Source organism: Prunus mume, linkage group LG5 (genome assembly GCF_029339155.1).
Source record: "Prunus mume cultivar Tortuosa linkage group LG5, ASM2933915v1, whole genome shotgun sequence".
Lineage (NCBI taxonomy): Eukaryota > Viridiplantae > Streptophyta > Magnoliopsida > Rosales > Rosaceae > Prunus > Prunus mume.
The window spans coordinates 28,165,351-28,183,822 of record NC_142702.1 but is presented as its reverse complement, the minus strand read 5'-3'; the positions used below and the strand labels follow the sequence as shown (position 1 = coordinate 28,183,822).

General features: G+C 37.1%; 4 protein-coding genes and 1 pseudogene across 6 annotated transcripts; 3 read left to right on the top strand and 2 right to left on the bottom strand.

Moving 5' to 3' along the window:
* Positions 1 to 1,325: 1,325 nt before the first annotated feature.
* Positions 1,326 to 5,058, top strand: YLS7 (trichome birefringence-like protein (DUF828)). The gene is made up of 4 exons (XM_008236129.2): positions 1,326 to 1,642; positions 1,799 to 2,888; positions 3,184 to 3,458; positions 3,968 to 5,058. The coding sequence occupies exons 2-4, from the start codon at positions 1,997 to 1,999 to the stop codon at positions 4,778 to 4,780; spliced, it is 1,980 nt and encodes a 659-aa protein (XP_008234351.2). The 5' UTR covers positions 1,326 to 1,642; positions 1,799 to 1,996; the 3' UTR covers positions 4,781 to 5,058.
* Positions 5,059 to 5,765: 707 nt separating this feature from the next.
* On the top strand, positions 5,766 to 10,876 carry PLE (Microtubule associated protein (MAP65/ASE1) family protein). 3 transcript variants are annotated; one of them, XR_016127056.1, is made up of 14 exons: positions 5,991 to 6,129; positions 6,845 to 6,947; positions 7,046 to 7,252; positions 7,500 to 7,751; positions 7,854 to 8,063; positions 8,154 to 8,309; positions 8,397 to 8,556; positions 8,653 to 8,804; positions 8,891 to 8,978; positions 9,264 to 9,337; positions 9,454 to 9,528; positions 9,670 to 9,949; positions 10,037 to 10,162; positions 10,281 to 10,419. XR_016127056.1 is itself a non-coding variant. In XM_008236130.3 (13 exons), the coding sequence occupies exons 2-13, from the start codon at positions 6,861 to 6,863 to the stop codon at positions 10,670 to 10,672; spliced, it is 2,118 nt and encodes a 705-aa protein (XP_008234352.2). In that variant the 5' UTR covers positions 5,766 to 6,129; positions 6,845 to 6,860; the 3' UTR covers positions 10,673 to 10,876. The 3 variants fall into 3 exon arrangements, 2 of the variants coding, with proteins under 2 accessions (XP_008234352.2, XP_088908729.1); XM_008236130.3 differs by lacking the exon at positions 10,037 to 10,162 and having other exon boundaries at positions 5,766 to 6,129; positions 6,845 to 6,932; positions 10,281 to 10,876; XM_089052603.1 differs by lacking the exon at positions 10,037 to 10,162 and having other exon boundaries at positions 5,818 to 6,129; positions 10,281 to 10,876.
* An 893-nt stretch (positions 10,877 to 11,769) lies between these two features.
* On the top strand, positions 11,770 to 15,696 carry LOC103333314 (AT hook motif DNA-binding family protein). Its single transcript, XM_008236131.3, has 5 exons — positions 11,770 to 12,561; positions 13,751 to 13,818; positions 14,008 to 14,139; positions 14,588 to 14,749; positions 15,029 to 15,696. Exons 1-5 carry the CDS (start codon positions 12,207 to 12,209, stop codon positions 15,320 to 15,322), a joined length of 1,011 nt encoding a protein of 336 aa, XP_008234353.2. The 5' UTR covers positions 11,770 to 12,206; the 3' UTR covers positions 15,323 to 15,696.
* Positions 15,697 to 15,787: 91 nt separating this feature from the next.
* Positions 15,788 to 16,484, bottom strand: LOC148917504 (uncharacterized; annotated as a pseudogene).
* A 960-nt stretch (positions 16,485 to 17,444) lies between these two features.
* LOC103333315 (uncharacterized) lies at positions 17,445 to 18,128 on the bottom strand. The gene has a single exon (XM_008236132.3). The coding sequence runs from the start codon at positions 17,997 to 17,999 to the stop codon at positions 17,547 to 17,549; it is 453 nt and encodes a 150-aa protein (XP_008234354.1). The 5' UTR covers positions 18,000 to 18,128; the 3' UTR covers positions 17,445 to 17,546.
* Between the last annotated feature and the right edge of the window lie 344 nt (positions 18,129 to 18,472).

Genomic DNA, 18,472 nt, shown 5'->3' with positions numbered 1-18,472 from the left:
CCTAGAAATTTAGTATAGTACCCGAATAAAATAAACTAATTAAAAAGAAAAATCAGATAATGGATCCTATTTTTATAGAGCACAACTATCTATTATTATTTTTTAATTCTAAAATAAATTTAATTTTTTATTGAAAAAAGGTCTCATATGCCTGAAAGCACATGCGGAGAGCCTAGTTATTCACTATGTAAATAATAATTAAAACATAACTACTAAATAAAGTAATTAAAAAGGAGAAATCAAGATAATACTATTTAAAGGGTATAGCCGCGAGGCTGTACCTTTAAAATATTCTATTCATAGCGTATAGCCGGGCGGCTATATCTTCAAAATATTCTATTTGAAGCGTATAGCCGTCCGGCTATACTAATTATTCACTATGTAAATAGTAATTAAAACATAACTACTAAATAAAGTATTTAAAAAAGAAAAATAAGATGATGCTATTTAAATGGTATAGCCGTGAGGCTGTACGTTTAAAATATTCTTTTCGTAGAGTATAGCCGGCCGGCTATACATTTATTCTATTTGAAGAGTATAGCCGTTCGGCGATACCGTTAAAAAAAATACTATTTATAGAGCATGGCCGGCAGTGTACAGCCGCGCGGTTATACCTTTTAAACAGAAAAGTATAGCCGAACGGCTATACGCTAAAAATATCCTTTTTTAAATTTTGTTTTTTATTAAGTAAATATTATCTTATCCTTATTTAGATACTTTCATTAGTAATTATGTTTTAATTATTATTTCTTTAGTGAATAATTAGTATTAAATATTTTAATAAAAATCCTAGAAATTTAGTTGTAGTACCCAAATAAAGATTTATTTATTTATTTTGTGAAAGAGGAAAACATTGATTTGGCCCTAACTTAATAAAAATTATCATGTTGCCATCTTGGGACTTCATAGTTACAGTGATATAAACTAATAAAGACTTTCCTTTAAAAAAATTCAAGTAATAAGCCTTCAAGTTCTATATTTGGCCATAACGATCTCATTTAATGGGGCGTTCCATCAAATTGTAATACGAAAATGAGTTGGCATTTCCCAATTAATTGTCGAATTTGATTGAGTTTATTCAAAACCAGTACGTATCATCGTTTCTCATTTTGTTTAACATTTCATAATCAATGAGAAAATTGAGGATCGTACTTCTTATGCATCCAACGCTGTGAAGCTGTCACGTCCTCAGCCACCCACACCCACGCCACACCAAAACAATGAGGTCGGCCTCAAGGCATAATATTCCTCATGGCCGAACCAGGGGCATTATGGTAACTACAGACTTCCATTAATGACTCTCTCTCCCAACTATAAACAAGTCCAGAAAAGAAGAAGAAGAATGGAAAGTCGCTTAATCTGCCGCAAATCACTCAAATAAAAGAAGATACATTTCCCATGTCAATCCCTCTTTCTTTGATATTCTCATAATTATTCTTTAGTTACAAGTCCCTGATCCTAGATCTTCACGCACTGCTTTCATTTCCACGTTCCGTACATAAAAGCATTCGTCTTTCAGAATCTCATTTCACCTGAAAAACAAGTCCTTCAGGTTTCATTTTGTTGTTTCCTTCTTGGAAATCAATCAGTTTCGGTGCTTTTCGGTGCTCCTAGATCTTGGGTTGCTCGAGTGTCGATCAAGGTATATTCTTTAGATCTTCAAACCCCCTTTGGAAACAAGAATTGCATTGTTATTTGTTAGTAATGGAAATTACTTAGATTATAAAGTTCCATCTTTGCCATTATGGTACCTGAATTACATTTCAAATCTTGAATTCTTGTTTTATATATTTTTCAGGGTTGCTGGAGGAGGCTGAGCTCGATCACCAATAACCGCTATGACAAGCTTCGGTTATTGGCTTTTGTCTTAATTTGGAAAGAAAATTCAAACTTGGGTAGTTCCTTTAGCCATTTCTACGCATGATTTTGGGTTGCCTTGGTAGCTAATCTAGTTTAGGTAGTTTTTTTCCACACGACTTACTTGATTTGGAAAGCCATGACTTGGGCTTCGCCCAAAGCTTCCATTTCAATGACTCACTATCCGAAAGCTCTTTCATGGATTGTAGTTTCGGTGGTGGGATTGGCTTTGTTCCTACTTTTTGCTTCCTGGGTTTTAGTGACTTACCCAATTGGTTCCACGGTTAGCTGGTATTTCTATGGTGTTGATAGTTTGCAGAAATTGGATTATTCGAGCTCTATGGGCAGTCAAACTTCTTACGATTCTCCCCTTCCTAACAATGTAGATAATTTCAATAAGAATGTGAAATCTGAGTCTAATATAGAAGTTCCCGAGAGTTCAGATGGTGCACATACAAAACTGGTTGATAAGGATTTACCCTCTGATTCCAATTCACAAGTTCCCACGAGTTCCCTTGGTTCAGTGGTTGTTTCAGAAACTAAAGATATCAAAGATCTAGCAGCTCTGCAGGCGAATTTACCTGGTCCATCAGTTATCGAAAATGTTGCATCAGTAGAATCAGCTGGTCCATCAGTGCCTGCCGGTTCAACAGGCTCTTCAATTGATGACAATATGAAAATAACTGATAAGAATTTGTCTTATGAGTCCAATCCCCAGCTGTCCTCAAGTTCGGTTGGTCCATCAATAGTTTCAGAAACCAAGGAGACAAAGGATATAGCAGAACCTGCTCTTGGACCGTCTAATAGCTCAATGCAAGAAGATGGGGCCAAGGTTGTTTCTGGTTCGTCCAATGTTACAGAAATTGATGAAACTGGAAAACCTGTTTCTGTAGCTCTTTTCAACAACTCAAACTTCTTACAGATCGAGCCAAATGATTCTGTTTCAGATCCTTCTGATTCCAAATCTGGAAGCATGCCAGCTTATTCTCCTCTGCCCAGCAATGCAAGAACTGGTGGTTCGGTTGATTCAGGTAGCTTTCGTGTTCGTTCATTATGTTTTCATGTTGGCTGACATTTGACTTGTTCCTTTAATCTTTTAGCCGTTTGCAGTTGTGATAGAATTTTTTTTTATAAACTTTGGCTTGAAATATCTCAAAGAACGTTTTTTTTTTTAAGTCCCAGTACTCTAGTTAGTTCCAGATCCTGTATTTATAAAACGAATGCCAAATTCCATGGCTTGAGTTAATATATTCCATTTCAAGTGGAATTTTTGTTCTCAGTACTTCTTTCTAAGATTTTGACTTACATTTTGTTGGTATTATGTAGGCTGTGATCTATACAGTGGAAGTTGGATTTATGATTCATCAGGACCATTGTACACGAACAATACATGCCCTGTCCTGACACAGATGCAAAATTGCCAGGGAAATGGGAGACCTGACAAGGAGTATGAGAATTGGCGATGGAAGCCCCTTGAGTGTGACCTGCCACGTTTTGATGCCAGGAAATTTCTAGAGTTGATGAGGGGGAAGACAATAGCTTTCATTGGTGATTCAGTTGCTCGAAACCATATGGAATCATTGTTGTGCATTCTCTGGCAGGCAATTATCTACACCTTTTTCTCATTAAACTACAAACTCAAATTAAATTTTATGGCCAATCATGTCCTGATTAGGGATTGAACATCTTGTAGAACGCTTGTACTTGTCAGTATAATTGACAAGGTATTTCTTTGGTTTTGCCAACAAGTGGTTGTTGGAAATTTTTGCTCCTTTCCTTTTAGGGTCAAGATTTTGTGGCCTTGATCATTTTGTCCTTCTCCTTTGTTGATCCAATATTTCAGTCTGTTCTCATTATTCTTGTTTTAATGGAATTCTCAATTTTTTTCCCTTCTTCTTTGCGCTTTGAAACACAGGCTTTTCAGCTCGACTTCTCTTATAGTAAGACTGTTTTCATGTTTGTATTTGCATGTCCCTAATTTAGTAGCTTAGTCCATGCCTGACCTTGACTTGGCTGACTTGTTCACAACTCATGATTGCTAACCCTGCTAGTATTATATATCTTTACGTAACTTAATGGTGGTTCTTACATCTTGGTGTGGTGCTTTCAGGTAGAAGTTCCAAAAAATCGGGGCAACAAGAGAATGCAACGATTTTTCTTCAAGTTGACATCTACGTTTGTAGTCCGGATTTGGTCCTCGTGGCTTGTCAAGCAAACATCTGAGGCATTTGATTTTGCTCCAGAGGGTGTGGCGAAGCTCCACCTTGATGCCCCTGATGACCGCTTCATGGATCTCATCCCACAGTTTGATGTGATTATTTTCTCTTCTGGCCATTGGTTTGCCAAGCAGTCTGTCTATGTCTTAAACAATGAGATTGTGGGAGGGCAGTTGTGGTGGCCAGACAAATCCAGGCCTATGAAGATCAACAATATTGATGCATTTGGAATATCCGTTGAGACAATTCTCAGGGCTGTTGCAACACATCCAAACTATACAGGGATTGCCATTGTTCGTTCCTATTCACCTGACCATTATGAGGGTGGGGCTTGGAATACAGGCGGATCATGCACGGGGAAGGTAAGGCCTCTTGCAATTGGTGAAGTAGTGGAAAATGGCTTCACAAATATAATGCACCAAAAACAGATTATGGGTTTTAACCGCGCAATTGAGAAAGGAGTGACAAACAAATCGAAGTTGAAATTGATGGATATCACTAAACCTTTTGAGTACCGCCATGACGGGCATCCAGGCCCTTACAGAAGCCCGGACCCGAATAAGAAAACACAACGTAGCCCTGATGGAAGGCCTCCACCGCAGGATTGCTTACACTGGTGCATGCCAGGTCCGGTTGATACATGGAACGAATTTGTGCTCGAAATCATAAGGAGAGAATATGAGGGCAGCAACAACTCTTCCACATGAGATATATAATGTGCCTTGTGTTCTCAAAGTGGAAAGGTAAATGGTCAGTGATATTTATCTTATGTCCGGATTGGGGCCAAGCTTACATATAACATTTTTTTTTATTCTTTTAAATAGCTTGTAGATGTTATCTATTGTAACAAATGGGAGGATTAGCGGCTAAATATGTACTTTAAGAGAATTTTAGTATAGTTATGAAAATGGTTATGTACTCTAGAAATTCCTTATTTGTGTTGTAAAATACAACTGTTGTGTGGAACATAAGATGGTTTTGGCAACTTTTAAGTCTCAACCTGAGCAGAGTTTTGATAAGCTCTCTACATGTTTTTCTTTATGCGTTTAGAAATTCCTTATCTGTGTTGTAAAATACAACTGTTGTGTGGGAACATAAGATGGTTTTGGCAACTTTTAAGTCTCAACCTGAGCAGAGTTTTGATAAGCTCTATATATGTGTTTCTTTATGCGTTTAAGCTTTGAATCATGTAGATTTATGCTCTGTCTTCTCCACCAACAATTTCGTGGTCACCATCCCGGCCAACTAGTTTAACTCACATTTGTCAAAATATGGTTTTCATCATGGGAAAAAAAAATTTGTGCGCCCTAATTATGTAGCTATAATTTTTTTTTCATGGAGGAATTAAAATAAAATATGTAATACAAATATTTAATTCTACATTTATTGGCATATTGATCTATTCCATTGATTCAATAAACATTAAAATAAAAATAATTCCAAATTTGTAACAAGATGGAGAGTTTAGAATATTTTGGAAATATCAGAAGTTCAGAACTTGATAGATCTCAAATAATACTATACTTTTCTTTTTCTTTTTTGGTGAGAAATTAAATTTCATTTCCATGCAATCGTTGCAAATTAGAAAACAAGTGGGCACAGAAGTTGACTTTTCTGCTGACATGGCGAAATACTATTGGATGCATAGATGAGAGCAACCATAAATCCACTGCAGCAAATCCAACTCATCTTGTGAGGATTTGAAATTCAAATGCCGTTGGTGCGTACCTGCTGCTTCCTGGATATCATTAAAAAACAAATCCTTTACGAGCGCTCTCCCTCTTCAACGGTCCTCTTTTTTCCTTCAAACGGCTACTACTTCTCTCTCTCTCTAAAGATTTCACATTTCAGTTACACAATACATCTCCAGGATCCATCCATATTTCTCCATCAAAATTCAAACCCCAATTCCTACTTTTTTTCCTAAGCTTTCCGAGAAAAGAAAAGCGAAGCCCACGTTTTCTCTTTCTCAGGAAAATCTCAAAATCACCAGCGTCTGCTGTAGCAAGAAAATCCGTACAGCAAATCATTAACGTTCGTTAATTCGCTCTCTCAGGTTTGCCTCTGGATCTTCTTCGTCCCATTTTCATTATTTTCTTCCCTTTTTTTTTTCCCAATTCCCCCGTCTGGTTCTCAAGAAAGAAACACGGAAGTAACAGAAACATCCAAGTTTATAGTTTTTGAATTTTCTGTTTCCTTTTTGGACCAACAAAAAAAAAAAAATTTCCTTGGGGAGGGTATCGATATTCTGAATGATAAAATATTTTATTGTTGAAATTTTTTCATCAGCTTTCTTTACTGCCTAACAGAATGCTTCTAGTTGATTTCCGGCTTGTGATCTGAATGATGTTTTCAATTCAATTTCTTTGAGCTAAATTGCATGGGAAATATTTTTTGAAAATATAATTTTCCTTTCGAAGTCAGAATTTGGGGTGATTCCGACCGGATATGGAATTTCTCCAAAGTTTTGGTGAGAAACCTGAAATTCTAAAATTTGTGGTTGGGCTTTGAGGAATCTAGGGTTTAGTTGCCATTTAGAGCTTTCCATATTTCATTTTCCTGAAATGTCTGAGTATTTGAGTTGAATTTAATTGGCTTAGATGGTAAACCATATTGGGAATGAGAAAGAGCTGAGAGTAACAAGGTTTGAACAGAAAATTTTGTATTTTTATTTGATAAATCACAGAACAGGAAGATAACTTTTAGTATTTGATGGTCGATTTACGCAATGCATATAATTAGGGTTTAAATGTGGAAATTGTTTGTGGCAGGTATAACTTCTTCAATATGTCTAATCTCCAAAGTGAGCAGCTTCTGCAAATGGAAACAACATGTGGATCACTTTTATATGAACTTCAGGTATCTCACGAATCTGTGAGTATAAAAGGAAATTTGTCTAGCTTCCTGTATATGATAAGTTGAAGTACACAAAATTACTAAACTCATTTTCTTTCTTGTTTCTAACAATGTAGATAATTTGGAACGAAGTTGGGGAGTCTGACAAAGACAGGGATAAGATGTTGCTTGAGCTTGAGCAGGAGTGTCTAGAAGTATACAGAAGAAAGGTAGATCAGGCAAATAGGTGTAGGGCACAGCTAAGGCAAGCAATTGCTGATTCTGAAGCAGAACTAGCAGCAATCTGTTCTGCAATGGGGGAGCGACCAGTACATATTAGACAGGTCAGGGGCCATTGTGGCATCGATTTCTTTCCAAATGGCAATAAACAATGTGCAATAGAATTAGAATTTGATGTTAAAACTTTGAACTGAATGGTGACCTTTGAAAAGATGAATAACTAAATGTTGTTACCCTAAATTGAACTGAGATATATGCACAATTTCAATGTTTAAATAAAAAAGGTGTGATTGTTTAGTAGACATCTAATTCAAATCTCAGCATTATTTACGATTTTCTTTGTCATTCCAGTCTGATCAAAATGCTGGAAGCTTGAAGGAAGAGCTCAGCAAAATAGTTCCACAGCTGGAGGAGATGAAGAAAAGAAAATTGGACAGAAAAAATAAATTTCTGGAAGTTCTAGAGGAGATACAAATTATTTCAAGTGAGATTAATGGGAGCACAGAGTATAGTTCTTCTAAGACGGTTGTTGATGAAACTGATTTGTCATTAAGAAGGCTTGAAGAATTGCACAGACAGCTGCATGCACTCCAAACTGAGAAGGTTGAGTGTTTTTTTTTTTTTCCTCTGTCTGCATGTCATCATAATCTAATGTCGTATTCTTAGATGCCCTTCCTCATTTATCTGTTCTTTCTTCTTTTGCAGAGTGATCGGCTGAAGCAGATACAGGACCACCTGTGTACATTGAACTCACTTTGCTTAGTTCTGGGTATGGATTTCAAGCAGACAAGTAGTGAGGTTCATCCCAGTTTAGATGATTCAGAAGGATGCAAGAATATAAGTAATGATACAATTGAGCGGCTGGCTGCTGCAATACAAAAATTACGGGAGGTTAAACTACAGAGAATGCAGAGGGTAAAGAATGTTGTCAGTCAATTTTTAGTTTCTAGTCAAAGTTTTATGCATTTAACTTAATGATCTTAGTGAACTTCTAATCTTTGACAGCTTCAAGATCTTGCATCTACCATGTTAGAGCTATGGAACTTGATGGATACGCCAATTGACGAGCAACAGATGTTTCAGAATATAACCTGTAATATTGCTGCTTCAGAACATGAGATAACTGAACCGAATACACTCTCTGTGGACTTCATCAATTACGTGAGTCTTTGACAATAATTCTGTATTTTTCAAATTTTGGATCAGCATGTTTCTCAAGGACTCACGTAGACTAAATGTATTGTGCAGGTTGAGGCAGAAGTATCTCGGTTGGAAGAGTTGAAATCAAGTAAAATGAAAGAGCTTGTTCTTAAGAAGAGGTCTGAGCTAGAGGAAATCTGTAGAAAGACACATATGGTCCTAGAAGCAGATAGCGCAATTGATTACGTCATTGAAGCTATAGATTCAGGTGCATTTTAAATTCTTAATAGCATATCACAGTGTAACAGAAAATAAATACCTACGTATTTGTCTTTGAATGTCTGCCTCATTCTTACGTTTGCAGGAGATGTGGACCCTGCTTGTGTCCTCGATCAAATTGAGCTTCAGGTTGCAAAGGTTAAGGAGGAAGCTTTTAGCCGGAAAGAAATACTTGAAAAAGTTGACAAATGGTTGTTTGCATGTGATGAGGAGTGCTGGCTCGAGGAGTATAACAGGGTTAGTTGTTTCCATAATTTTACATGTTGATTATTCCATCACATTCATATCCCTTTGCTTACTTGTCTTATTCTGTGGTCATTTAGGACGAAAACCGATACAATGCTGGAAGAGGAGCTCATCTTACTCTTAAACGTGCTGAGAAAGCACGTGCTCTGGTTAATAAACTTCCAGGTACAGACCACATTTTGTAGAATGGCACCCTTGGTTAATGCTGACTGCTACAGAACCCCTTAAAATTCAAGAATATAATTTTGATTTATATGCATGCTGGTCTCAGTTACATTGGCTAGTTGGAATTTAACTGATCCTTTTGAAGTGCTTGAGTTTCTCCAGTAGTAGAAGTTTTTTTTTATGTCTGCTGGTCTCAGTTATTTTTTCTGCTGTTTTTGTTCACAAGTTCTTCTTCTTCATCCCCCCCTCCTCCTTATGGTTTGCTTCCCATATGTGTTTATACAGCAATGGTGGATGCATTGGCTTCAAAAACCATAGCATGGGAGAAGGAGAGAGGCATTGATTTCACATACGATGGTGTAAGTTACTTTCCTTGTATTTCTGAATTCTCTAGGAGGTATTCCAGCTTAAGTTTATTTTGTTTGTTTTCATATATGCAAATTCACAATTTTTCTTGTTATCTACTTCTGTTCAGATCCGTCTTCTTTCCATGCTTGAAGAGTATACTATTTTACGCGAGGAGAAGGAGCAAGAACGCCGAAGGCAGCGGGTATGGTTCTGTAGTTTCACTTGAACATCTTCATTTTACTCACAGATGGACTTCGTTTGACCATGCATCCATATCGTGGTTCTTTCTTATTGAATAAGATCGAGTAAGATAATCTTTTTAACAATTAAATCTCCATTTCAGGACCAGAAAAAAATTCAGGGTCAGCTCATAGCTGAACAAGAGGCACTTTATGGGTCAAAACCAAGTCCTTCCAAACCTCAGAGTGTAAAGAAAGCTCCCAGAATGTCAACTGGAGGTGCAAGCAATAGAAGACTTTCTATGCAAGCTCCGAAACCTGATCCACTTCACTCGATCAAAGCTACTCCTCATTCACGTCCAACCCCAAGGAAGGCTGACCGAATCCACCAGAATGAGCAATTAAGTAATTATCTGGATGATGGCTTTTCAGCTTTGTCCTCAGGTAAATCTCTTACTTCAATTGTTCTCATTTGTGTTTGTCCTCAGGTGAACAAATCTCGAAGGTTATTCACCCTCTATTTCCTTGCAGGGGAGGACTCTGCTAGTAGTACCTAGAAACATGTTTGTTTTATTCTTCGTTGGTCGGTGTTCCAGAAGCATCTGTTGCTGTACCCAAAACTTAAACACAGTGATTTCATTTTAAACAAAAAATGAGGCATGACACTGGAACACCATCTCTGTTGCTGTCTAGTGAACATTGCCATCCAGACACAATACAAAACTTTTTTAAACAATAAAATTATATATCTTTATCTTTTTCTCTTTTTATGCAGGCAGGAGAGGCTTGGATGTTGCTGGTCTTCCTGTTAAAAAGCACTCTTTTGGTGCCACAAATGCTTCTGAAGTAGAGACACCCACAATGCGGAAACCCTTCTCACCCATTTCTATTCCAACTGAAAATGGTGCAATGACTACTCCTTTGAAGTCTACCAATCTTGCAGATGAAGAGAATAAGACTCCCAAGGTGATGCCAATTTTTGCACCAACGACGCCATCAACGGTGTCAGTACCAATGCAGACAGCTATGACCCCGGCTCATCCACCAATTCCTTTTGCTGCCAATGTAGTCGAAGAAATCCCTGAAGAGATTGAATACTCTTTTGAGGAAAGAAGAGCTGGTTTTGTGCTCCCAAAAGCACATATCAAGTCCATGATACAAGTTTGATAGATTAGTTAATTTCTGGTGAACTTGAATTAAGTGTTGTTTTAGCATTTCTTTTTTCCTCTTGTGTTTTGGTTTTCTGATTTTTAAGTCAATTGTAATTGGCTTCCCCGATCTGGTGTACATAGTCTACGACCAGTGAACGTGGACTAAGGTGTCCGAACCTGTTCCCTCTTGATTAATCAATGTGATCATCATTAAGTTTTCTGTGCTCCTTTGTTCCATTATCTATGGAAATTGATTGATTGGTTGAAGAAGACTGTCTGCATGATGTGGTTTGCTGTGAACAAGGTTTACTTGTTGCTTTGCCCATGCTCTTTAGATTTCATGAGCTTTCTCTGAGATCATCTGCATTGTTTACATATCAACCAAATATTGGATCCGTTAGCTTTCTTCAGACAGATTTCTCTGGCTAGAAGCGTGATCTCTTTCCAATCATAAAATGCTGAACAATACAAGCAGCAAGCACAAGTTTTGTGTTTGTTTTGTTTTTTCCTTTTCTGGGTAAACAATCTCCTTTCTTGTAGTGGTGGATTATTTTTCTGGTAATCTATCACTAGCAAATTCATAAGCCTTCCTTTTTCATATTTAATTTTTTGAAGGGCATGTTATTTTACAGTGGCATTAACAGTAGATACCTGAAACTAAAAGGGCGTTTAGTTCAAATTAAAATGTTCTAGTCAACTTTAATTTTCTGAAAAGACAAAGGAGTTGTCAGTAGTTGGAAAATTGGCATGGCTCTAACGTTAGCTTTACAGCTTTGATATATATTTCTTTATACAACTTTAAATAAATAAAAGATAATATAAAATAGAAAAGCCCTTTTCTTTTCTCAAACTAAACTTGATTGTTTTTTTAAATATTCAAATTCAGTATCATTGTCCATTTATTAAATCGCCTTTATTAAATTTCCGAGACGGACGCGAACCAATTTCTTAACTAAAATTTATACTTTGAATTTGCAATTAGAATATTAAATTTTAATCAAATTCATTAATATTTAAATATACAATTTATTTTTTAATTATAATTTTCCAATTTTAATAGTTTATTTATTTCTCCTCCTTTTCCTGCAAAACCCTAAATTTACATTTCTTCGAAGTATTTCTGAAATCACAAGAAGAATTTGTGCTTCTAGTTCCTTGTAATTCTGGGAAGTTGTTTACAATTTTTTTTTACTAAAATTCAGTTTCTTGCCATTGAAGCTCTGTGCTTTCTCTACAATGGTGGAGACAAACCTCAGAGCTGGAGGAGTTGCAGCGCTGGGTTCTCTAGCTTTCAGCATTTAAAGACGAATTTTGGTTTATAGAGTTCCAAATTTTCCTTGAAAAGTTGGACTTTTCTAGCTCAGTTTCACAGAAAATCTTCTGGGTTCTTGTGTTGTATTTCAATCAACTTTTTTTGTCCTTAGAGATCACATTTTCTAGGTATTCTTGCTTCCTAAAGTTGAGGGCTTTAATGGGTAGGTTCTAAATTTGTAAGAGTTTGTAGGGTTTAAGCTTACTAGGGTTTTGTTGTCTGAAAGTTACATACAAATATGGAGGAGAAAGACAACTTGGTTTCTGGGGTAGCAGTGAGCGGTGAAGAAGCTCCAGATACCTACAGAATTGCCCCGAGAAATGAAAACCCCAGCCCATCTGGGGGTCCCACAATGGCAGCGGCTCCAACGTCCTCGCCGATGAGCTTGGCCTTGACCGGTACGGAAGTGAAGAAGAAGAGGGGCAGGCCTAGGAAGTACGGACCTGACAAGACCGTCTCGTCGGCATTGTCGCCGATGCCGATTTCGTCTTCGATTCCGCTCACAGGAGAGTTCTCGGCCTGGAAAAGGGGCAGAGGGCGGCCCGTTGACTCAGTCAAGAAGTCTCACAAGTATGACGTTTTTGAGAGCTCAGGTAATAAAACGACTCTCATATGTAGTGTTCTAGGATCTAAGACCTTTTTAAAATTTATAAGCTTTGAAAATTTTGACTTTCAGTTATTGTTGGTTACCGTTTTTACTGTTACATTTGGGATGATCATGATCTGTTATGGTAGCTTTGAAGGGCTTGTGTTTATTGCTGTGAGTAAACTTTGGTACAAAATCGTTGACGGCTTGTGCCGGCGGTGAAAAGATTGAATTTTGAAATTGGATTTGCGTTTTTAGAGTACGATTTTGAGGGAATGTTTGTTGGATTTGGTGTGGGAGTGGACCCTTTTTGTATCAGATTCCCTGTCAGATCTGGAAGCAAATGGTATATGTGGTGAAGATGTGGAGTTTTTCTGCTGGCTGCCTACAATTATATTATACTAGTCCTTTGCCTTTTTGTGAGGGAAGATAGCTAAAGCTTACGAGGAAACAGGATGAGAATGATTGAAGGTGCCAGCTTGTTCAATAGGTAGAGTCCACTAATGGGGTGACGTGCCTGGATTGGACTTTGTCTAATTACGTGATTATCTCTTAAAAACCTGCTGGCTCTGGTGGGGTTCTGTGGAAAGACCTGGCTAAGCTGCACAAGATAAGGAAGAAAGAGAAAAATAAAGGCAGCACAAGCAGAAAATGTGGTGGAAGAAAATGCTATGGGTTGGCTTGCAAGAGTTTAAACTCCATCTGGGCACGAGAATTATGCACACAAACACTGGGTTTATACGGTTCGGGTTATGATTAATATTTTCTGGGCAAGTTTTGACCTTAACCACTGTAGAAAGAAACCTCATATTTGGTTCAAGAGCTACTGTCTCCTGAGGATTATGGGCAGTCTAGTCACGGAATGGTTTTTGAGCGGCCCTAAGGCATAAACTATGACCTTTATTATAAAATTAATGGGGTTCGTTTCTACAAATTTTAAATCATTAGTAGTTATTCATTCCCTTTTTATTTATTTCCTTCTCAAGTTCATCAAATTATCTAGGGTTGCCTCTTTCTGGTGGTGAACTAGGCAACAATTTCCAGGCTTTGTTCATTTTTCCATCTATTCTAATCAATAATGATCTAATATCTCCATGCATTGTCATTTTCATGGTTATGGGTATTATATACATTAGATGAGAATTTATTTGTTTGTTTTATTTTCGATTCGCTGAAGGTTATTAATTCTTTTGTAGGTGAGAAAATTGCATACTCTGTTGGTGCAAACTTTACACCTCATGTCCTCACTGTCCATGCTGGCGAGGTATGCATTGAAAAATTATGTGAAACAAATTTTCACGTCACTACAGCAATCTCATGCCAACTATTCCTAATCGATAATAGAAGTTTTCATCTCAAGATTTGTTAAGGATGAGTTTGCATGTCCAAGACTTAGTGCTTTGATCTATGTTGTTCTTGACCTGATTTCTGATATTTCTTCTGGTTGTCGTAGGATGTTACGATGAAGATCATGTCATTCTCTCAACAAGGGTCTCGAGCTATTTGCATACTTTCTGCAAATGGTACCATTTCAAATGTTACACTTCGGCAGCCCAGTTCTTCTGGGGGTACTTTAACATATGAGGTATGGCCTTTCGTCCTCCTTTCAAATTGTGTGTTACTACTATACAATGTAACTTCTTAGTTGCAAGCTATTTACATACTTGGTGTTGTGTATATCATATGTTATTTATTTTTAAATGCTCTATATTTAAGAGTATAACCTTTCAGTATTTTTGTTATTTGTTCTGCTACTATAGCTAGTGAACAACACATTAAATCAAAAGAAAATACAGCAATTATTGACTCCATATGTTCCTGCAGAAGACAACATTAATGTGGAAGATTGATCAACTCTATAACTGTTTTAGTAAATGACTTGTATAAGTTCTTATCTTTATGCTGACCCAAAAAGTTTCAAGTTTGTAACTTGGCCGACATGATGTAGTTAAACTGTTATCATACCCAGTTTCCTGACGTTGTTGATCGGGAGAAAATTTGACAGTGTTTTTTTTTTCTTTTAAATTTTACAGGGCCGTTTTGAGATACTTTCCTTGTCTGGATCATATATTGCAATTGAGAACGCAGGAACAAAGAGCAGATCTGGTGGCATGAGTGTCGCTTTGGCAGGTCCAGATGGTAGAGTGGTTGGGGGAGGGCTTGCTGGTATGTTGATAGCTGCTGGCCCTGTGCAGGTAACATCATTTCCTAGGAAGAGAGAACAAAAGATGAAGTAAAAGAAGATTAATAGTCAGTCATTATATAATTGATTAATTTCTGACACGTTTAAAATGTTAATTTTACTATTTCTTTATCAAATAATCCAATATTTTGTTATTATATTATAAGTTCATTATTGTAATGTATTGTAGCTTACTTTATAACAGTGAATACTTCTTTTTTGCATGTTCCACCTGTATATATCAAGAGTTATGCAGTTAATGTTTTCCTTTGAACTGTTTTAACTACATCAGGTTGTGGTGGGGAGTTTTCTACCAGGTCACCAGCAGGAACAGAAGCCCAAGAAACAGAGACTCGAGCCTGTATCATCGTCAATTGTCCCTATTGTTGTCAATGCCGTGTCTGGTGAAGAAATGAAGGTCTGTGGTGGAGTAAAGCCCATTCTGACTTCTCCTTCCTTCCATGGAAACAATTCAACTTCTGTAAACCCCATGAACAGCTTTAAGAACTCAGCACCCGAGAGTAAATCGTTGTCGGAAGAGGAATCTAAAGGCCCTGGTCAACCAAACTGTGAAGTTTCTTATTGATCACGTTTGCTCCCTGTGTGATGGTTGTATCTTAATTATTTTCTCCAGAATCAGTGACATCTAGGCTCACTCAACCTTGTCTGACACCAATATGCAAACTCATTGGCTCTTTTGTGAAGGACAAACTAGGCTTAACGTACCTCATGTTGGTTTTAACCCAGGATTGTAGTCGTTCTTATTAGGTTTTAGGTCGGTCTCTCGAGCACGAGGCTTATCGTGTGGCTGTTGTATTCATGTATTTCTAGTGTTCTATGGTGTAGCATTTTTAGATGTATGAAACATGATTAGTGATTTGTCCCATAAACTTCTTTGTATCTGAAAGTTGGAATTTGAGTGAATGCTCTCTTGGTTATGAACTTATGAGTGTTTAAAAAGTTCACAAAATTGCATATCTATCTTTCATTCTCCCAAATCGGTTCTCTTTATCCATATGACAGAACATTTAAGTCCACAACTCCAAAAACAGAGAGAAAAAAAGTCATAAAGTTAAAAGGAATAATAGAAGGCAATTTAAGCACATTCCTTTTAAAGATGTTATCAACATAGCTACAGCAAAGCCTCATCACTGCAACAAAAAATTGCTGGCTTTTAGACCATGCCTGCCTAAAATAAACGTGAATTTCTTAGTAATTCTGCTTTCCATGCTTTATTAACCTTTCTATAAATTCTTCTGCTCTTGTCCTCAGCTCATCATCACCCTCAGGTTCACCATTGTCACTATTGGCACTGCTGACTTTACTGTTATCAGATATTGCAGTCTGGGCATTTGACACTTGACTGGCTTCCATCAAGGCATTGTTCCTCTTGCACACTTGTTTAGCCCTTGTGCCTTGTTCATCATCCACATGCTTGCTGGTGGGCATTGTGAGGTGAATTGCTCTTTCTTCATTGTTGTTGGAGATGGGTTTCGAGCCCACGAGGATAATGACTATGATCAAGTTGCAGAAACAGAAGATGAATAGAGAGTTGGAAGCAGCCTGAGTGATTAAATCTAGTGTAGAATCAAGCATAGTTGTGTACATTGGAAGGGTAAACTTTGTTAACAAAATGTGTGTGTGTGTGTGTGTGAGAGAGAGAGAGAGAGAGAGAAAAGAGGTTAGCCCACTTGAAAGCTTGAATGGATGAAGGAAAGAGTGGATGGGAAGCTTTAAGGAGAAGAAGATGTTCTGTATTGTGAAAGCTAATGATAAATGGCATAAAAAAAAAATTTAAAAAGTTTTTATTTATCATGCATTGGAATGGAAAGCTTATTCCCAACTAAAATTATGGGGATGATGGGGCCTCTTTTTCATTTTTTTAATTAAAAGGCCATTGTACCAAACAAGAATCTCACATGGTTCCTTCTCAGCCTCTCCTTCCGTCTGCGTCATCACAAAAACATCACCCACTAACCAAGCCCGTTTTCATGGTACTTTGTTTCTTGTCTCTTTTTTTCTTTTGCAAACAGAACAGAACATGCACCTGATCATCTCATTAAATTTGACTAAAACTGGTTTGCTTGCAAGATATTAGAAAACTATTAGTCAGGTAATTATGCGAAGGAGACTAAGGATAGCTTAAATTAAAGAAAATTATTTGAAAATGGGTTTATTTATATTAAAAGATCTTGACTCACCAACTTATTTCGAAATTGACATCAGACCAACACAACACGTATGAGTTAGGCAAAACGTTGGCTTTCCTGAAATTGGTGGCATAGCTTATAATTGAAAACCAATCACTGTCCTTCAGCAACTGATATGAGGTTCTTTATTATTAAAACCATATATATATATATATATATATAAATTATTCTCTCAAGCAGGGGAAGTGATAAAAAGTTGAACGATGGACCAAAATACAAAAGAAGATAAGAAAAGTTCATGCAGCTTACATTACCAAATGAACATGCCCTTTTGTAACTTTTCAAACACTTTCCCTCTTTATCCATGTGAGACCAGAATCAAGGCATATGATATGAGGCTTTTGCTTACGTTTTGTTAATCTATAAGTTTGAACAAAGTTACCCTCCAAAACATACAGGACAGTATCAAGAATTTCACAGAAGATTTGCAGTTGCAGACTTCATTTCCGGGGACCGACAATTCTAAGAACATTTCTATTTCTAATGATTAAAATTAAATTTTCCTCAGTAAACCACATCGGAGTTTCAATTAATGTGCAAAATTTTAAGCTTGATGATGACCAAAAACCAAGCTAATACAAATTTATTATGCAAGGCCCTTTAGATTAAATGTGAAGTTCTCGACAACTCTGCCCTCCATCCTTTGTTCATTTTTTCAATAAACTCTTCCGCTCTTCTTCTCAGCTCATCATCATTGTCGCACTTCTTGCTGTCATTGTGATGGCTGATGATGCTGTCCTTTTCATCACCGGCAGTGGCAAGTTCTTTCTTGGCATTTGATGAAACTTGGCTGAAAACAGTATCTGATGGATTGACCGTAGTACCCTCCTCCTGCTTACATTTAGCATCATCAACTTGTTTACAATTTGCGTTGTTTCTGTTGTACTTGTAGCTGCTGGTGACCATTGAGACTGGAATTTCACTTTCTTGATCAAAGTAAGAGCCCGGTTTCGACCCCATGACGATCATGACAATAATCAAATTGCAGAAGCAGAAAACAAGCAGAGAATTGGAAGCAGCCTGAGTGAGCAAGTCCACTGTAGAAGCCAACATGGTTGAGCAGATTGGATTGGATTGGAGTGGATAGGATATATTTTGATGAACAAAAGCAAGGAGGAGTAGGGCTGGGGTGTTAGGAGAAGAACGAGAAGAAGCTATTTATAACTACTGGTACAGTGGATTGAAAGAAGTGTAGGCGAGAAGCTTTTTGAAGGAGATCATGTTAACGAGTAGATGGTGAGGTGTGTGGTGTGAAAGCTACATAGAAAATGACATAAATTATGTGATTTTGTTTAATGATTGAGATATAAATCAACTGTAGTTGAGATGAAACTTCCCAAATGACTCATTGTTTAGTGGGTCTTCTCTCTTTTGTTTAGTCAAAAAAGTCCAAACGTACCTGCCAAGAACCTCACATGGAACTTTCTTCGTTTCTTGGCATCAAAAGTTGACATCATAGGACCACAAATTTTATTTTTGACTATTTGTTGAGCAAATCCCAGACTTTTTTATTTTGTACCAAAGAA